General features: G+C 38.7%; 2 protein-coding genes across 5 annotated transcripts in view; both read left to right on the plus strand.

Moving 5' to 3' along the window:
- The first annotated feature begins 132 nt into the window (after positions 1–132).
- On the plus strand, positions 133–6,491 carry si:ch73-40i7.5 (amyloid-beta A4 precursor protein-binding family A member 1). Of its 2 annotated transcripts, XM_053237956.1 has the most exons (12): positions 133–389; positions 1,414–1,545; positions 1,657–2,742; positions 2,830–2,866; positions 2,953–3,098; positions 4,176–4,262; positions 4,388–4,564; positions 4,706–4,879; positions 4,997–5,209; positions 5,547–5,666; positions 5,753–5,893; positions 5,982–6,491. In XM_053237956.1, the coding sequence occupies exons 3-12, from the start codon at positions 1,750–1,752 to the stop codon at positions 6,051–6,053; spliced, it is 2,160 nt and encodes a 719-aa protein (XP_053093931.1). In that variant the 5' UTR covers positions 133–389; positions 1,414–1,545; positions 1,657–1,749; the 3' UTR covers positions 6,054–6,491. The 2 variants fall into 2 exon arrangements, with proteins under 2 accessions (XP_053093931.1, XP_034164288.2); XM_034308397.2 differs by lacking the exon at positions 1,414–1,545.
- Positions 6,492–6,533: 42 nt separating this feature from the next.
- The window catches only part of abca7 (ATP-binding cassette, sub-family A (ABC1), member 7), a 30,010-nt gene continuing 15,700 nt past the window's right edge, over positions 6,534–20,843 (plus strand). For 2 of the 3 annotated variants that reach the window (XM_026922544.3, XM_053237955.1), the window contains exons 1-15: positions 6,535–7,672; positions 8,315–8,388; positions 8,509–8,602; positions 9,039–9,180; positions 9,268–9,395; positions 9,734–9,855; positions 10,571–10,765; positions 10,930–11,022; positions 11,262–11,499; positions 11,677–11,816; positions 14,698–14,814; positions 17,367–17,564; positions 17,667–17,872; positions 18,583–18,759; positions 20,164–20,386. In XM_026922544.3, the coding sequence (XP_026778345.3) occupies positions 8,323–8,388; positions 8,509–8,602; positions 9,039–9,180; positions 9,268–9,395; positions 9,734–9,855; positions 10,571–10,765; positions 10,930–11,022; positions 11,262–11,499; positions 11,677–11,816; positions 14,698–14,814; positions 17,367–17,564; positions 17,667–17,872; positions 18,583–18,759; positions 20,164–20,386 (2,139 nt within the window). In that variant the 5' untranslated portion in view covers positions 6,535–7,672; positions 8,315–8,322. Of the gene's footprint in view, positions 7,673–8,289; positions 8,389–8,508; positions 8,603–9,038; positions 9,181–9,267; positions 9,396–9,733; positions 9,856–10,570; positions 10,766–10,929; positions 11,023–11,261; positions 11,500–11,676; positions 11,817–14,697; positions 14,815–17,366; positions 17,565–17,666; positions 17,873–18,582; positions 18,760–20,163; positions 20,387–20,843 lie in introns of all 3 variants that reach the window. The other variant, XM_053237954.1, reaches the window with a different exon arrangement.

Below are 20,843 nucleotides of genomic sequence, written 5' to 3' on the forward strand. Positions count from 1 at the left end.
GAAGTGATTTAAGAAAAAGCGTGACTGCAGAAAAAAAAACAGCTAACATTTTAATTCATTTATTTTATTTCTTCTTTTTATTTCATTTATTTTTATTTTAGCTCTGCTGAAATCGATTGTGCAGGCGGTGATTAGTCGCGACTTCGTGGCTCGCGCATGCGCATTCACGATTCGCTTTAGACGGTAACGTTTGGAAAAGGAGCTGGACTACGCTGAGAGTGTTGTTGGGGTTATTTAAATCTCCTCGCTTGTAATTCCGCTGTAATATCCTGGCTCCTGGTAGTGGATTTTATTTAATAAGTAAAGAACTAGGCGCAGACAGATAGAAACGGATTTTAAGATGAACCACGTCAACTTTGCTGTACCGGTGAAAAGTTCCAGCTCACTCGGTAAATACGGTGAACACAGCAGTTACATGTCAGCTGAGATTGTACCGTAAAGTCATGAGATATGGACAAAAACATCTGATTTACTACTCTAACTGAGATAATATTGTGTTTTTCTTGTGGGAGTGTGAATAGGCATTGGATTGCACTTTGGCCCACATACTATATATATATATATATTAGTATGAAAGTTGATATATTCATACTTTTGTTTATTTGAAGATGTGATTAGAAGCTTAAAGTCAATGGAAATGTCAAAGTTTATATTCATAACAATCATAGGAGGATGTTATTAGGGCCACACAATATGAACAATAATATAATAATAGCACATTACACTGATACACACTGTTGTGATTGCAATATTTCTTGCTCTCTCTCTCTCTCTCTCTACATATATGTGTGTGTATATATATATATATATATATATATATATATATATATATATATATATATGTGTGTGTGTGTGTGTGTGTGTGTGTGTGTGTGTGTGTGTGTGTGTGTGTAGAGAGAGAGAGAGATATATAACTCTTAGGCACCCTATTTTTTTAGTACAAACTTTGTTAAATGTTATAGAAAAATGTTTGTATGTCAGTAAAGAAAGCAGCAGATTACATAAGAGACACATTTCAGACAAAAAACATAATGAAGGCTGCTGGGTTTTGCCGCAAAAATAAGAAGCGAGTGTGACAGTCAAAGTCTGAAGAAGAACTGTGGCTGCTTCTGCAAGATGCTCAGTAACACTTACAGCTCATTTCCTTATAAAACTGCACACATTGTACCTGAGACTACTATTTTTTTTTTTTAAAAGCGAAGGATCTTCACACCAAATATTGACTTTGTTTCATTTATTACTGTTTACTGCTCTTTACAGTATTTTTTTAATGTAGAAACATTTCATTTAATTATTTTTGAAGGCATCTTTGCTCTACAGCATTTCTTTGCTTGTGCCTAAGACTTTTGCACAGTACTGTATATATCTGTGTGTGTGTGTGTGTGTGTGTGTGCGCTCATTTGCATATTGCAGGTTTCTGATCCCATGATCGTGGTTCACGAACAAATTATTGTGCAGCTCTATATGGTACTATTAATTCTTGAAGCAAGAACGAAGTTGTCAGGGACATTTCCTTCAGCCTCATCTTTATAGCAAATGAAGAGAGTAGGTTCAGTAGTTTGTTCTTACTGATAATCTGTAATGCTTTTGAACTAATCACACCTGTTAACAATATCTTAACTTGTTAACTTGTTTCCCCCTGCGTGATGGATAAAGGAAACTTTTGCAGCAAAATGGGTGGCTTCTTAGCTGAACCGTGACGAGCGGAAAACCTTTATCTTTCTTGCCAATTGCGCTGACCAACCTGGCATGGAGAAGCAGACAGACATCACTCACAATAAGGTGGCATCATCATTTAAAGATGAGGTTGAGAACCATTCTAAACTAAAGGAACTGGATTCCTTTAACCCAATAGAGCCCCCTCCTCTGGACTGGAGGTCTGACTCTTCCAGCGAAGCATGTTCACTTAGAGATATCGAAGAACCTGGATCTTTCTCCATGGACACACCATTAGATGAATTAAGTGACTATGGGGCTCGCAACACAAGCTTTACACCAACAGAAGTTGAGAATCTCACAAGTCAGGAAGCTGAAGAACTCGCAAATCGGGAAGTTGAGGATCTCACAAATCAGAAAGCTGAAGATCACACAAACAATACACAGAGGATGAACAAATCTAATGTTCCTGAACCACTGGAGAAGAATTTAGAGAAGACGAGGCAAAGGCCAACAGAGAATCGACGACAACATGACCTAGACCACGTTCAAATTCAGGATTTGCTTAATCAACTTCAGCTCTTTCACACAACACCTCCAAAAAATCCTACTCCAGAACCAGAAAAGTCAACCTACAGTGCTGACCATGCAACTGAGAACCTCTCCTCTTCATGTTTGGTGCCTGACGTTAGTGATTATCAAACATGCTCGGAGGGAAGCACAGTATCTGGACTTCTTTTCACTGTGAGCCATCAGAAGGAGCTTCTAGAGCTGCTGGAGGACCCAGAACCTCAAGAACCCCAAGAATTTCAGGAATCTCAGGAAGATCACCCCAGTTATACAGAACAGACTACTGAGAGCCATACTGAGACCATTTTACAGCTGCCTGATTGCCAGACAAGGTATATAACAAGAAGTGGTGAGGCAGATGAGATGGTTTCTGTTTCATATGGCACCGATATCTGGCACAGCCCCTTTCAGGATGAGCTTATGATGTCAGGCTACTCCGAGGACGAGGTCATGAAACAGTGGCAGCAGTCTAAATGTATGTTCTCAGCTGAGTCGGCCTCTCATGGAGCTGATGTGGTAGGTACATTTTTTATTTATTATACAAAAGCTAAAATCAATTAAATGTAGCCATTGTGTAAACATTTACTCTTTTTCATTTAACAGGAAGCTGAGGCTGAAACTCAGGCTTCATATAAAGATGGTAGGAGAATTTAATATAATATATTATATAAGGTTTAATTCACTGTAGAAAATGTATAGTAGATATGTTTTTATTATTATTATTAGTGCCTGGTCCTTGTGATCCTGAGGATCTGCTGGATGGGATCATATTTGGAGCTAAATACCTTGGTTCCACGCAGCTACGTACAGATAGGAACCCCTCCACTAATGCTCGAATGGCTCAAGCACAAGAAGCTGTAGATCGCATCAAGGTGAAAATTATAATCTGCCATTAAATTATATGCAAGTCCTATTTCAGTGTTTCTGATATTTTATATCAGTTTCTGTCTTCCTTTGTAGTGCATTCATTGATTCATTTTCCTTCTGCTTTTTCCTGGTGAGAGTCATTGTCGCAACTCACCACCATGTGAGGATCAGCTGACCACCCTGCCCCTTTCTTCATCCAAGTGTCTAAATCATATATCCTCCAGTCTGATGATGCAAACACAAACTTGACCATTGACCTTTAGTCCAAGGTGCTCCAGTACCAAGTACACTTCTGAGCAAAGTTTATTTGTTATTGATGATCCATGACTTGCACAGGAGTCTTAATATTTCACGGTTCCTCACAATCATGCCCCTCCATGTATCTCAGTCATTTCCAATATGGGCATTGAAGTCTCCTAATAGCACTATGGAGTCATTTGGAGGTAACCTCTCGAGAACAACAGTAATAATTTTCCTTCCTGAGACTTGACACCTCATAGAAGCAAACCTCTTGTCCACCAGGAAGAAAATCACAATTGCGAGGCCCTTGGCTTGGGACTGGTGAGTATCCCCACACCCACCTGAGTCTCCTGTGGGAACTCCAGACAAGGACAGAGACCCTCACCCTGGTCAAGAAGTACTGGAGCCCATATTATGTGTGGACTATGTCTAGTGTCATAAATGTCCAATTTCACACACTCTTTCCTCTCCAGCAAATGTTTCCATGTTCCCAAAGTCAATTTCCATTGTATCCGTCTAATCCATCTGAGATTACCCGTCACATACATACTGCCTGACTGGCATTACACATGACCCCTGCCCTTCTTCTTACAGGAAGTGAACCCACAGTATGGCTTGTCGTTGTTATTTCAGACTGAACCCAACTGAATTATGCATGGGTGACCAGCAGGGCTGGCTCCAGGGGTGGATCCCAGTAACTCTACTTCTGGCAGAAAACGCTTTGTCTTTTTTGTATCTTTAAATGGGGGTTCTTAAGTATTGCTCTTTGTGTGTTGTGTGGCACTGTTCTGTGGAAAAAATCACTTAAAGTGAACTCATTTGCAATCATGTGTCTGCAACAGGCACCTGAAGGAGAATCTCAGCCAATGACAGATGTGGACCTTTTCATCTCCACTCAGAGAATCAAAGTGTTGAATGCAGATACCCAGGTTTGTGACATGATTATTTTAAGTTAATACGAGGGCCCTTTGTGGTCTTTTATCATTATGTATCTCCATCTGTCAGGCATATTTGGAGAATTTTATTTATTTATTTATTTTGGATTTGTCCTTAGGAGGCTATGATGGACCATCCTCTGCAGATGATCTCCTATATCGCAGACATTGGAAGTCTTGTGGTGTTGATGGTGCGCAGGAAGCCAGTAGATCATAGCGCTGCAGATTCAGCTGCTTGCTCTTCATCACCACCTAAGAAATGCTGGATGATTTGCCACGTGTTCTCCTCTGAAGATGTGAGTTTTCCCAGCTCATATGTTAGGACTATATCTATAAGTGAAAATGTATCCTAATTTTCTACATTTAGATGCTCAGACATTTGTATTGTTTAAAGAACATTACTGAATTATGTCACTGGCGATATTTATCTGCTGTAGGCACAGATTATAGCTCAGGCCATTGGCCAGGCATTTGGTGTGGCATATCAGCAATTTTTGCAAGCAAATGGGATTAAAGCCAGCGAATTTCGACAAGGAGAGTACTGCCTTGGCTCACAGGAGCTCTATAATGGAGATCTGGTGCACTTTTCACAATCTGAAAATATCAGAGAGGTAAGACAGCTGACTAAAATTAAAATCTTCTAGACGTCCTCTAGACATGGTATTGTTAGGCACGTGATTTATGTTACCTTAAAAAAAAAACTCTCTTTTGCCCTCATTGCTGGTAAGGTTTGCATAATAAAGAAGGCCGGGGAGATCCTGGGTATAGCTGTAGTAGAATCCGGTTGGGGCTCCATCCTGCCCACGGTGGTGGTGGCCAATCTGCTGCATGGTGGTGCAGCTGAGCGCTCTGGGGAGCTGAGCATCGGAGATCGCATCATGTCTGTGAATGGGGCCAGCCTGGTGGGCCTTCCCATCACCACATGCCACAACATCATCCGAGTGAGTTCTGAACACAGCGGGTTACTTTCTATTTTTGTTCAAATAAAGCAGTTGGTAGTACATTATTAGCTCAAGTATAGAACAACAAAGATCAGCATAGCTTGCAAATAAGGCATTATGATCTTATAATCCTTTTTTAGAAATGCTTAGGAGCAATAATATAATAGTTTGAAAAAATTTAACATTTATTTGCTGTGTTTAATTGCTAAGAAATGCTTACGTTCTTGCTGAAATTGGACACTTGTGGAATATGACTTAAAAAAAAAATGCAATATTTATGCAGGGTCCACAATTATGGTGGAGATATGAGAGATAATTTGTCTCCTTTACTCAACAGGACTTGAAAAACCAGTCCCAGGTGAAGCTCAGCATAGTCCACTGTCCACCTGTCACCATGGCCATTATTAAGCGACCTGACCCAAAATACCAGCTGGGCTTCAGTGTAGAGGACGGAATTGTATGTTGCATCATTGGTAAAGTTTACTGCTGTGTAATAAACCTCGAAAATCTGACTGATGCCATTTTATATTGATTCTGTACCAGATTTGCAGTTTGATGCGTGGAGGCATCGCGGAGAGGGGCGGCATTCGGGTTGGCCATCGCATCATTGAAATCAATGGGCAGAGTGTCGTAGCCACACCACATGACAAAATCATCCACATCCTCACAAATGCAGTAGGAGAGGTGAGGGTACACACTTTGGAGCTTTGAAAATTGCCATTGACTGAAAGACTCATTAGCAAGAAATAATAATCGTTTGCTCTTTTAATAGATTCATTTGAAGACGATGCCAACATCCACCTATCGTCTCTTAACCGGACAAGAGCAGCCTCTGTTCCTCTGAAAAAGATGAACCATGCAAACCCTTGTGATCTAATGCAGTTTTTCATTGTAAACGCCCTCACAGAGTGACAAGCAATGACTCTTTGTATTAACTGTCACCCAGTGCACTTCATCTGTATCTTACAAATCACTGCTGAAAACATGGAGCACTATTTTACAATTTACGCCAAGCTTAATGCAGGAAACAGAATTAACTTTTACGAATTGCACAGCATGCATATTTGTATTTCACTGTGCCTTTTTGGAGAAATTTGTGCAAGTGTGTTATTTTGCATGAATGTTTTCCACCAAAATTGCTCATATATTGAGCACCTCCTTTGCTGTATGGGTTGTAGGCTTGGATGCTGTGTTCAGTACTTGTGCCTCAGTGCCTGCAAAAATGAATTGAGTGACATCGAGGTGTCTGCTTTTAGCAATAGGATATATATATATATATATATATATATATATATATATATATATATATATATATATATAATTTTTTTTTTTTTTAAAGCTGCTGTATTGGATTAAAAATATATCTTCTGAATCTGTGTGAATTTTATGACATTGTTATTTTGTATTTTTTAATAAAAATAGTCATTACAGCATTTTATCATATGCCCTGCATCTATTTCAGGTGGCTTGATACCTCACTTTTTACTTGTAGATCATGCATTATTTGTAAGACCACATCCATTTCACCAATAACTGCTATTGAGACTTTTCAGTGCCATCAAAAAGGGAAGTTTTTACTTTCTCTGAGTGGACACGTAGGTTATGAAGTATCTGCTTTCAACATCCTCTTGTCAGTGATCTTGTCTGTCACATCTCTATTAAAGCAGGAGCTCTTTGTTCAATGAGTGCTTGTTATTATTGTAAACCAGTTGGTGTATGGATAGAATCAGACTTTATGACTTGATGTCACATCAACAAGGCATTGCCACTCACTGGGTGTTTTTTTTTTTTTTTTTTTTAAACTACCATTCCGTGTAAACTCTAGAGAATGTCCTGCATGAAAATTACAGCTCATTACACCCCCATTCTGATGTTTGATGTGAACTGGAGCTCTTGGTCTGTATCTGCATGATTTTATGCATTGCTCTGCTGCCACGTGTTTGGCTGATTGGGAAAATGTGCAGCTGTTCCTAATAAAGTGGTCAGTGAGTATGTTTATGCTTGGGCTGTTAAACAGGAGCCAAAAACAGAAGATAGTGCGTGTGTTACAGTTCGTAGTTTCTAATGACACACTACCAGGGTTTTTTTTATTTAAGCCTCTGCACTGCGCTAAACTGCATTTCAGTCTAAACAACTAATTTTATTTGTTTCCGCTTTAATTCGAGCGGAAACAGGAAAAGCAAAGCATCCTTCCTTATACACTGCGCAGGCTGCCGTAAAGTGCCGGTAGCTGTTGTAAACTTTAACCAGGGTGGGCGGGTCTACAACACAAACGCTGAAGTGATTGGCTGAAAGCTCAACGTGGTTGCATTGTTTTCCCTTCGAGCCCCTCCCACTTTCCTGTCTCTTCCTTCTGAGGTGTCCTCACGGACCGGCACCGGCTTCATGTCCCGACGGAGAGCAGGAATGTTTCAATATAATGCACTGTCCAAGCAAAAATAAGAAGCCGTTTTGACAGCAGAGGTAAATATGTAGTTATTTCTTCATGAACTTTATAAGCAGCAGAGTGAGGTGAAGGTGAAATACGGAAGAAATACAGAAGCCTGAGCATCGCAGGCTAACCCGTTTAGCAGGTTCAGTAGGTTGTTTAGGAAAGTACAGGGTCGCTTCTAGATTAAACAGACCATAATAATCATTCACTGTAAACGTCATTTATACTTCACTTAGTGATTTCTTTAACTAAAAGAAAGTTAAGCATTAACATTCATACTTCACTTATACTTCTTCCTGTTGATATGTTATCAACTCACTTGATTGTGCCACTAAAATTAAATTTAAAAAAAAAACTATTTAAATAGATATATTGACAATATGGTTATATTTAACTACCACCACAATAGTAACTGCCTCTGTGGAGACTTTACTACTTACTTGTACACCAACCCTATGCTTTTGTACAGTAAGTGCAGATGAGAGGAGGTTTATTTGCCTTAATTCAGTAAGCCAATTACTGTAATAAGGATTTTTAGTGCTGGGGAGTCTTTAAACATTTCACTGCTTATCCACTGATTGCTTTCGTCTTCTTTGAATAGCTTGTAATTTGAGTTGTAACTGTGTGGTATCGGTTATTTTAATACTAGCCACCTTTCCATAATGATCATCTAGATACAACCATGGCCATAGGAACCCAGCTCTTACTCCTGCTGTGGAAGAACTTCACCTACCGCAGGAGGAACAAGGTAAACACACGTCATCATCATCATCATCATCAACATGAACATCAACATTATCATCAACACTCTTCAGGTTATCTCATACAGTTAAATATCACAGTTATGGTAAAATGAGCTTCTCCACAGATCCAGCTGATCATAGAGCTGCTTTGGCCTCTCTTCCTGTTCTTCATCCTCATCGCTGTACGTCACTCGCACCCTCCCTACAAGCACAGTCAGTGTAAGTACCATGGTTGCGTGTTTGTTTGAGCCCGAAATCACGTAAGCTGATTAGCTGCAGCCGGAGTAGTTCAGGATAGCTTTTGCATTGTGACCTATTTGTTCCTTCATGGTGTTTTTTTTTTTTAATCTGTTCCTTAATATGCTGCCATTCTGCTCAGAGTCTCCGAGATATATTTTGAGCCACAAAATGCACATTATGCACATTATTCACATATGTTAATGATCTGATATGAAAGTCTGCACTTTGAGCTCGTATTCATTATTTACTTTCAACTCCTATATACTGTGGTAGAAAGCTAAAATAACAATAATTTCACAAATGGCCAAATATTTATGTACCTGACTGTAATAGTGGATTTACAGTCTGTAAAGTAAGGAGTAATTCTGTGTTCAGTACTTTCTGAAAAAGGAAAATTTTGTGTGTCTTGTTTCAGGTCACTTCCCCAACAAAGCTCTCCCGTCTGCCGGCACTCTAGCATGGGTTCAGGGCATCATCTGCAACATCAACAACCCATGCTTCCACTATCCAACTCCAGGGGAAACGCCGGGTGAAGTGGGAAATTTTAATAACTCAATGTCAGTGTATTCTTCTGTTTATATTCTTTAACAGAATTATTTCTTTGCCACTTTGCTTCATATCATTTTGTATCCTGTCACTTTCAGACTTTCTCGACTATTCGTGGATGGCAGGACCATTCTCTCCAACCTTGGCAATCAGACAACCCTCTCAGCCTTAGAGAACCTCTCGCTTGCTGTTCAGAGACTGGGCGAGAGGCAGGAAGCTTGGCCAAGTGGGACCTAGTTTTTAATATGCTTTAACAGACACAAATAAATCAATACACATTAAAGTAAAAGGGCAGAGTGGCGGAGGAATGCCGTTTTCATAGAATAATCCTTCTGGCACTTGTTGAGTGCTTTTCAGTTGGAGATCATTTTAAGAGGCTGTAGCAGTAGTTGCTTGTTCTCTGTGCAAATCCAGAGCAAAAATGCCTTCTGTATTAGTTATTGTTGGCTATTATTAATCTGTGTTCCATGAGCTGTGATTAAAAAAAATTAACTGAAAGCAGTATGCATGGAATGAGATTGATTCACTTTTAACTGATTGCTCTCTTAAATGTTTATGATAAAGATCTGACAGTGGAAGAGTACCTAAGGGTCAATGAGACATTCTCCTCCTTCTTGAGGACAAACTGCAGCCTTCCTCCTTCAGCTGTAGACCAGTTACTGAGAGCACGACTCAGCCTCCAGGTGGTAAGGCTGTATTCTCCATTCTCTACTTCTGTTGTACACTTCTGAGAGCCTCTACATATAGTTATACCACTTAGTGCAAAAGTTTGTTGAAAACAAAATTTTTGTTTACTAATATTTTTCCATCAAAACCTGTTACAACATAGTCTACAGCAATTCTAAGTCACATGATGCTTAGTAGTAAGCTCAAAAGTTTGCGCTCTGGCTGACGTGCTCTAGTCAGTCTATTAAAATGCACCTCATTAAATCCACACATTTACTTTAAGTCTTACTTAAGCCATGAAAAGTTGAAACATGAAAATATTGTCCTTTTACAGAGCTTGAGTGGGGTATAAAATTAACAAAGCATTTAGGAGTACCATTATAAACAGTACAGACATTACTCAGAAATGGAAAAACATAGACACAAATACATGACTGTTGACAGAACGAAAACTTAAAAAGCTGCAAAAATTTAAAACAAACTGTAATTTGTGTGAAAATACGGAAATCAAGTTGAATAAAAATTCACATTTATCTCATTTAAAAAATATATATATATATATATATATATATATTGTGCACCCATTTATAGACATGTCATAAAAAATAAACTGTATGAACCAAAAAGTGAATAAAAAGTAGGGAGCGGGGAGATCAAATCTCAAAACTGTCAGGCTGCCAAAGTCTTAAACAAACCCCTTAAAACACTAAGTTTCTTCTTCTTCTTGTTCCCTAGGTGTCACTGGCAGGTGCTGGGATGCGTCTGTCCGATATCGTCTGTAATGCCACACTCCTGGACCGCTACCTCACAGTGGAAGGAGACTCCTCACTCACTGAGCTGCAGCAGTACTTATGTGCTGTTCCCTCAGATTTGCTGCAGCAGGCCGAGCAAATCTTCCTTTCACAACTGAACCTCAGCAAGATTTTCACAGTCAGTGTTCTTTCACAAATTTAGCCTGGAACAGATAAGCACATTCTTACAAAAAAAATTATGTTGACATTCTCTTTGCCCACATGTAGGACAGACAGAGTCTGAATATTGTGGTTTAAACTACTTTGTTTTTTAACTAAATGATTTGCATCTGTCCCTGTCAGAGGGAGCGACTCCTCTCCAATGCTGCTGAAGTGCGTCTGCTCAGCCAGGCTGTCTCCTCTGTGGCTCGGGACTTCACCTCACATTTGAATGACGTATGCAGCAATCTTTCAGTCTTGTAGTTCCCTCCTTTCTATCCTTTCTGTTATTATGAAGTGTTCAATGCCTTAACAAATGTGCTTAGTGTGATAATAAATGAATAGTTGAAATTACACCCCGTGAATGTTGATATGTACAGACCAGGTGCCCTTTTAGCACAATACCTTTCTAAATGCCACTTTAATAATTGAAAATTGTCATAGCATTTTGCATTCTGTTGAATATCTCGCTTCAGATGTCTGCTTTATCCAGCTTCACGGAGCTGAATGCAGAACTGAGACTGCTTTTTCCAGAGAGTGGCTCAGTGCTACCGCGTGAGAGTTTTCGAGCTTTCTCCAGGATTATGTGCGGGCATCCTGAGGTGGGCGGTGAGAAGATTCCTTCCTTTAACTGGTATGAAGACCATGACATCAAGTCCTTCATGGGTAAAGATGGGACAGAGGAAAATGGCTTGGAAAATGACAACACTACCAGTGAGTAGGGTTTTAAATTCTTAGTTAGCATCCCTAAATTCATATTCAGGAAAAATAATTCAGCTTGATATTTAATAAGAATGGGTCAAAAATAATCAAAGCATTCTAGTCTTGCAAATAGGATTATAATAACATATGATTACCCCAGGTCTAATTGGCTGTGTGAATTTTTTTTAGCTCCATTTTGTAAAAACCTGATTCAAACCCTTGAGTCGAATCCCCTCTCTCGCATGGTATGGAGAGGCATTAAGCCACTTTTCATTGGGAAACTTCTGTACACACCGGATACTCCTGCTACACAGAGCATCATGAAAGAGGTACATTTATGTTTGAGCTATTTTCTGCTTTTTGTTTGTTGTTTTTTTTTTCAGATATTTATTACTATGGTCCACAAATCTGAGTGCACTACCAATATCTGTTTCTATTTTATCATTCATCATGTATTTTTCTCAAATTATATTATGAGATTTCATATTTCTTTTCCAATTATTGTTGACTTTATTTACTAAAAAAGCAAGGATAATGCATAAAGCATAGATGACTATAATAATTTAATGAATAGAAAACCTAATTGTGTGTTAAGAGCAAATGTGTTACCAGTTGGAAGAACTACAGTCTCCTCCGAAAGTATTGGAACAGCAAGGCCAATTCATTTGTTTTTGCTATACACTGAAGGCATTTGTTTGAGAGATCAAAAAATGAATATGTGACGATAGATCAGAATTTCAGCTTTCATGTTCAACTTAGAACATGGCACCTTTGGTGACAGAATGTTTCTGTAGACTTCTGAATTCATTCTGCTGCTACCATCATGAGTTACATCATCAATAAAGTTTAATGAGCCCATTTCAGAAGCAGCCCTGCAAGCCCAAGCCATGACACTACCTCCACCGTGATTGACAGATGAGCTTGTATGTTTTGGATCTTGAGTAGATCCTTTCTTTCTCAACACTTTGGCCTTTCCACTTTGGTAGAGGTTAATCTTTGTTTCAGAACTTTTGTGGCTCATCTCTGTATTTCTTTGTGAAGTCCAATCTTCACAGTGGAGTGGTTTCCATCTTGTAGTATGGCTTCTGTATTTCTGCTCTCAAAGTCTTCTTCGAACGCTGGATTGTGATACATTCACCCCTGCCCTGTGGAGGTTGTTGGTGATGTCATTGACTGTTGTTTTGGGGTTTTTCTTCACAGCTCTCACAAAATTTCTGTTGTCAGTTGCTGTTCTTTTCCTTGGCCCAGTTCAGTGTCTGGTTGTTGGTACACCAGTGGTCTCTTTCTTTTTCAGGAAATTCAAAATTGTTGTGTTGGCTATGCCCAATGCTTGCGCAATGGCTGATCAATTTTCCCTCTTTTGTCAGCTCATCTTGCTTTTCTCCTATAGACAGCTCACTGGTCTTCATGTTGGTTTATTTTTTTTTTTTTTTGATAACAAATGCAGTCTTCCCAGGTGAAATCCAGGGCTCAAACGAAGACTAGACATTCAGAGTAGGCCTGTCACCATAATTACGTTATCGACGTTATCGTACGATATATGGATATGACCTTGATCTTTCCCATTGTGTATACATGCGTGTTTGTTTACAAAAGAATGAACGTCAACAACATTTTAGCCATTTGTGCTGCTTCTGTCCTCTTGTCTGCTCTTGTCAAATTAAAATTCAAATATTCATCAAATTTAAGATAAAAATGCACATTCGAATGCAAAAATTATGTGCACTTGAATTTAAGATGTGTAGCAAGCGCTAGCACAGATTTTAATTAAAACATACTGTTGAAAAAATGACACGCAAGATATTAACTATGCACTAACAATGTTTTTTGAAGAAGAAAAATCTGGAAAGAATAGTTCTAGTGTTTCAGATAATCCAGTCATAGTCAATAATGTCGAGGATTGACCTGCTTAAGCTGTGTGAGCTGAAGCTGAGCAGTGAATGACCACCAGTAAACTGAAGCAGTAAAAGGAGGAGTCCAAAACTGACTTTATGTCAAACATGTTACTTTGTTCCACTTGTTGTTACTTATATATGTTACTTATCTAATATGTTGTTACTTTGCACTTTTGTTAACAACGGTTCTCTCCATTGAGAAACTGGATTGGCAGTATATGTTAAGGAATGGCCTTTTAAGGAATGAATGACTCTCTAAACTCCTGTGCCAAATGTTTAATATCTTGTGTAATTTTTGTTAACGGAGCCCAAAAGTCCATTTTATTTATTGTTTTGTTTGTGTGGTCTTATTTTATTTATGCTTTATTTATTTAGGCTATTTAATTTTTTTGACATTCCAATTCCAATGACTGAATCTTCTAAAGAACTAAAATGAATTAAAATGATAAAAATCATTGCTTTTTGAAAGAGCGTATTTGCATTATTATGCTATTATATTATCATTATATCAGTGACTTGAAATGGTCTAAAAAAGACAATAATATCATTTATCGCAATTATTTCTGGGACAATATATCCAACAAAAGTTGTTATCTTGACAGGTCTAATTCAGAGCTATTAATTTTATAAACAGTCAGTCTAAAAGGGCACACCTGGGCAACAAGAAACACCTGTCAGTCACATGTTCCAATATTTTTGATCACTTGAGTTGCTCAACACATCTAGATGTAAATATTAGGAAATGAAAGCTGAAATTCTGATCTGTGATCTCATATTCATCGTTTGATCTCAAACCCAAATGTCTTCAGTGTATAGCAAAAACAAAAGAATTGGCCTATACAGTGGACTATATATGACACCACAACAATTACACAGATAGTGTGATTATATTAAATTATATTTCAGGGTAATTTTATTTTACTCCAGAAAGTACCAGCACCAGACTTACACTCCTTACTCTTGTAACTACATACTTTTTGCTCTTAGTTTCCTTGTAGTTACTGAATAATTCATAAAAGTTACTGAATAGCGTGCTTTAAGATGAATAACTGTGTTAAGGCAATAGATTATTTTATGTTCTTGAATAATATCAATTTTGCAGTAGTTTTTTTTTTTTTAGAGACATAAAAACAGTTTTTGTCATATACTACCTCTGATTTCTTTCTTCCTTAATGCCAAGGCCAAAATATGCTTCTTAGTTATAAGATCAATAAAGTATACCTGTAGTGTAACAAAGTGGACTTTTGAATCATGATACTGTTTCAAATGCTATTTAAGAATAACTAGTCTCTAAAAGTTGTGGCACATTTGTCAGGTGAACAGGACATTCCAGGACTTTGAGATTGTGGCGGAGGTAAACGCCGCATGGGAGGAAGTGGGACCCAGGCTGAAGAGCTTCATGGAAAGCAGTGTGGAGATCCGTATGCTACAGGTTCCCTATCAGTATCTGAGCTTTGTGTACAAGTCTGTCTAAATTCCGAGGTAGTGGTTCTTGGCTAATATTAAACTAGACATATGCCTACAGCTGCACCCAACAACCCTACCTTGTACTCTATTTTCTAAATTGCTCTATTTGTAGACAGGTCAGAAAGCATGTCCAGGATCCAAAATGAATTGCTATACATAGTGTCAAAGCATGTGCTGTGCCTGAATTCATTCCCTTTTATATATATATATATATATATATATATATATATATATATATATATATATATATATATATAGTCAGGTCCGGACGTATTTGGACAATGAGAGAGTTTTTGTGATTTTGCCTTTACACACCATCACAATGGATTTGAAATAAATGATCGAAGTTTAGACTTTCAGCTTTATTTTAAGAGGTTCCACAAAAATATGGCATTTACCATTTAGGAATTACAGCCATTTTCAGCAAAGTGCCTCCATTTTCAGGGGCTCAAAGCTATTTGGACATAAGTGACATAACTGTAAATATAACCATAATTTTAATACTTGGATGAAAATCCTTTGCAGTCAATGACTGCCTGAAGTCTGGATCCCATGTTCTCAAAACTCAAATTCTGAGTTTACTCCCTGGAGATACTTTAACAGGCCTTTGCTGCAGCCACCTTCAGTTGCTGCTTGTTTGTGGGTCTTTCTGCCTTCAGTCTTGTCTTCAGTAAGAGAAAAGCATGCTCTCTTGGGCTGAGATTAGGCGACTGACTTTACATTGAAGAATATTAATTTCTTTGCCTTCAAAAAGTCTTGAGTTGCTTTCGCAGTATGTTTAGGGTCATTATCCACCTGCACTGTGAAGCGGCGTCCTATCAGTTTTGTAGCATTTGGCTGAATGTGATCAGAGAGTATAGCCCTATACACCTCAGAATTCATCTTTCTACTTCTATCAGCAGTCACATCATCAATAAACACCAGTGAGCCCGTTCCATTGGCAGCCATACATGCCCATGCCATAACACTGCCTCCACCATGTTTGACACATGATGTCGTATACTTTGGATCATGAGCTGTTCCTGTCCTTCACCATACTTTTCTCTTCCCATCATTCTGGTACAAATTAATCTTGGTTTCATCAGTCCAAAGAATAGTCCAGAACATGGGAGGCTTTTTTAGATGTTTCTGGCAAAGTCTAATCTGGCTTTCCTGTACTTGAATGTTACCAGTGGTTTGCACCTTGTTGTAAACCCTCTGTATTTATATTCATGAAGGCGTCTCTTGATTGTAGATTTTGACAATGATACGCCTGCCTTTTCCAGAGTATTCTTGACTTCTGATGATGTTATGAAGGGGGTTCTCTTCACCAAGGAAAGGATTCTGCGATCATCCACTTTAATTGTCTTCCGTGGACTTCCAGGCCTTTCGATGTTGTTGAGCTCACCAGTGCTTTCTTTCTTTTTAAGAATGTACCCAACTGTTGATTTGGCCACACCTAAGGTTTTTGCTATCTCTCTTATAGATTTATATTGTTTTTTCAGCCTAATGATGGCCTCCTTCACTTGCATTGATATCTCCTTGGACTTCATATTGGTAACTCCAGTCGAACAGCTGCCAAATGCCAACTCAATACCTGATATCAACTCCAGACATTTTATCTGCTTCATTTGTCTTGAAGTAACGAGTGAATGGACCGCACCTGGTCAATTAACTTCTTGTCAGTCAATTGTCCAAATACCTTTGAGCCCCTGAAAATGGAAGTACTTTGCTTAAAATTGCTGTAATACACTTCGATAACATCTTGATTGGTTGGTTTATTTCAAATCCTTTGTGGTGGTGTATAAAGGCAAAATCACAAAAACTCTGTCATTGTCCAAATACTTCCGGACCTGACTGTATATAGTTCACTATTTAGGTCGTCTATTTTGTGGTGTATCCAAATTCTCACTTGAGAAATTATTTTCTCTGGATAATTCACAGAAGAGGTGTGTGCATTACTGTTTTTTAATCAGCCATCTCGCATAGTTATGGTTATTGTTTTCACCTGCCTGCGATATTTTCTAACATACTTAATAGATTATATATTTCAGTGCTATGCAAGCATCCAGTATGCTCCCAGGTTAATGCACAAGGACTTTATTTGTCTCGTCAGCTTCATATCTACCCCCCCCTGCTCCCAACAACATGAAAATAAAAAACTACCCTTTCCCATAACTGATGTGTTGGGTCCTGCAGGATCCCCGTACCAGTGCGCACTTAAGTTCACTGCATTATTACCCATTGTACACCAAATACTAATGCTAATATCTGTAATGCACTGTACCTTTCAAGATGATGGTAACCTGTGCACAAGCCTTCAGCAATTCAGGATAGCAAGCCTGGTAAATGGCAAACTGTTATGAACTGTATTGCTCCTGATTTTATAGCTTAGGGAATGTTGAATAGGGTGCCATTTTGAACATGGCATAGCTTTTCCTTTCCTAAATGTTTATTTTAATTTGCTCAAAGGACATTGTCAAAAGCACAGTCTTTAGCAGTCTGTTACGTAACACAGCCAACTCTCGTGTGTTGCAGGATTTGCTGAGGCGACCCGAGGTGGCCGTTGTGGTGAATCTTCAACTGGAGAACACTTCTTGGACAGCTTCTCGCATCGCACGCTTCCTCTCCACGCCGAATCGAGACACTCCTAAGAAAGAAGGGGCGCCTGCTACATGGTTGGACCTGTATCAGGATTTCAATAGCACCATAAGCTTCTTGTCCCAGCTCACAAAGGTAACATATGAGTGCAGTAATCATGTTCAGGATATGTAGTACCACCAAGATAATAATGCTTAAGTCTTTCATGTGACCAGTCTGTGTGGTGGCCTGTTGTAGTGTTTTTCGCTGAATAAGCTGGAGGGAATGGCCACAGAAGGGCAGCTGGTGGAGAGAGCATTGGAGCTGCTGGAGGATCGTCAGTTCTGGGCTGGAATAGTCTTCCTCCTCCCAGACCCTTCCTCCTCAGATCTTCCTCCCCACGTCAAGTACAAGATCCGCATGGACATAGATGATGTCACACGTACCAATAAAATCAAAGACAAGTAAGTATGATGCTAGCAGCTGAAATTATCTTTTGTAAACCGCTAGAGAATTCAAGTCAGCCACTTCAGCAGAAGATTGGTAATCTATCCAATGTATTAATTCATTTTAATAATGTTTCTCTTTGCTGTCATTTAGTTTTTGATCCCACAGTTGTGTACATTGATAACCAATACTTACTGAATATTACAAGATAACCATGTTTTTCTTATTCATGTATGGCCCACAAAAACAAAATATCCTCAGGGTGCCCCAGAGTCAGACACCACAGTATGATACCTTTTAATGCATGTCTGCCACTTCGCTAAACAGTGACAATCGATGGTTTATGGAGTTAAAAACTGACTCTTTGGTTTCCTGTATCTATACTATGTAAATGAATAAAACCCAATGGGGCATGATATTACAGGAAAATAATCTGCTACGAGGTGGTGAGATGCAGCCCAACATGAAGCAGACAGCACATTTATTCCTTATACTACAGTAATTTACCAACGCTAACAATTTTTGTGTATTAAAGAATCACATCATACTTTTTACCAGTTTATGGTAACATTTAATGTCATGGAACATCTGCAAAACAAATTAGCTCAAAGTTCACAGCTTTATGTCTGACTGTCACAAAGAGCTGACACTGCACACTCCTTCAAACCTGTGTGGTAACAGAAATGTGTGATATGTGTGCTAATCTGAAAACTTCTGTGTTCTGTAGGTTCTGGGATCCTGGTCCAGCTGCAGAGCCCTTCAGTGATCTGCGCTACATATGGGGCGGCTTTGTCTATGTGCAGGATTTAGTGGAACGAGCAATAACTCGTGTGCTGAGTGGCAAACAACCAACTACAGGAATATATATCCAGCAGATGCCCTACCCATGCTTTGTGGATGATGTGTAAGTATATAAGCAGCTTGATGGTATGTTTCACTACCATATACATTGCCTACATAATTTTATGAGCACATCTTGAGAGGACACACCTAATTAGTGTCTGCAGGTCTTTGAGCAGCACCAATTGCTCAGAGCATTTAAAGCGACTTTAAACAAATAGGAAAAGTTTATTGTATTATTAGTATTGCCATTGTGATTTAATAAGACTAGACACTTGCCAGGGCGACTTGTTAATGTAGCTATTAATTAATGCAAGAGTAGCTAGAACACAGAAGGCAAGAAATGACTAAACCAAGAGAGGTTTTAGAAATGACTAAACCAAAACAGCTCTAGAATGCAAGGCATCAAGACCTCTGTTGGCAGGGAGGGGTAAAATACAGAGCTCGTGTTACAAAGGTGTAGAGGGGAAAACAATAGAGAATCCAAAGAGAGAGAATCCGAAAGTTGTTCAGAGCATGCGAAAAAGATTAGAAGCTGTCATAAAGGTGGATATCTAAATAATCCATCTCTATTACCTGCTAAAAATGTGCCGGTGGGTAGATTGGCTATGCCACATTGCCTCTTGGTGTGAATGAGTGTGTATATGTGTCCATGGTGCCTATCCCATCCAGAGGGTATTCCTGCCCCTTCCCAGTGTTCCCAGGATAGACTTCATCCCTGACTGGGATAAAGCAGCCACTGAAGATGAATGAATGAATGAATGAATGAATGAATGAATGAACCTACACTTTTTGACCATTTTTGTTACTTGGGATAATGCAGCAACATCTGTGTTGTTGCCATAATTAAGTTTTGTTATCTTAATTTTTTTCTAAAGGTATACAAACTTTTGCACTCAACTGTATAATGAAAGAGGTAATTATGTAAAGAATAAAGCACGATACGGAGTGCCGTTTCAGGAAAATAATCAATGACAGGTTAGTGTGGTTAAACCCCCCACTGTTTTTTGTTTCACTTAAAGTTAATAAGACAAAAAAACTCAGCTTGTCATGTTAAAGAGAAACAGCAAAGCCCTCCCTCCTGAAGACTTCACTGTGTCAGAAGACCTAAAGGAACAGCTTTACCTCTGAGTGTCGCTAAATGCTAAATAAACATCTCCTCACAGAAAACTTCACCACATCAATAATTACATATTTTTAAGTCCATTTATGCAGAGCATCCACCATACAAGTCCTTGTGTAAGTTGTTACTATAGAAACAATAACAAGCCAGTTAGTAAAAGCTGCCATTTGCCTTGTAATGGAAATAGTCATGCTATTGTAGAAAATTAACACAATCTGGCCATCAGAATCAAGAATTCAACAGTACTATGGTACAGTACTAATAACAAGCTGCATCTTACAGATCTAAAGAGCAAACCAAGTCATTAATAACTTCACTCTTTCTTTCCGCTCTGTTTCTTTACAGCTTTCTGCGAGTCTTGAATCGTTCGCTCCCTCTCTTCATGACGCTGGCGTGGATATACTCAGTGGCAATGATCATTAAAGGCATGGTGTATGAGAAGGAGGCACGACTGAAGGAGACTATGAAGATCATGGGCTTGGGCTCAGGAACGCTCTGGCTCAGCTGGTTCATCAGCAGTTACCTGCCTTTTCTCTTCAGCTCCGGACTTCTCATTACTGCACTCAAGGTGGGCTTGAGATATCAGCGTCAGCTATTTATAGGTGATCTAATCCAAAAACTATGGAACAAAAAAATAGGGTCAGTAAAAACAGTAAAAAGCATACTAATCTAATTCTGTTTCCAAGGATTGTTTGTTTAATCAGTTATCAGAATTTAGGTCAAAATATTTGAGTTATTTAATGAGATTATTACATCATTTAAAACTGAAACAAATTGCTCTTTTAGCTCTCTTTCAAGCAGGTAAGAAGAAGCATGATATTGAACTATAGTTGAATATTCTGGAGTCTTGGTTAAGAAATATAACTTGCGTTAGATTTTGTTAACTCAGGGGTCTCAAACTCTGCTAAATGTGAAATAAATTCCTCAGGCCCCCTCTTATTTTAAATCTGTGGCCACAAGGCCTACTTGTTATTGAGGTTTGAGTTTAGTCCATTCTATTTATGTGACCAGTCAAATGAGCTAAT

The sequence above is a fragment of the Pangasianodon hypophthalmus genome, chromosome 11, assembly GCF_027358585.1.
Source record: "Pangasianodon hypophthalmus isolate fPanHyp1 chromosome 11, fPanHyp1.pri, whole genome shotgun sequence".
NCBI lineage: Eukaryota > Metazoa > Chordata > Actinopteri > Siluriformes > Pangasiidae > Pangasianodon > Pangasianodon hypophthalmus.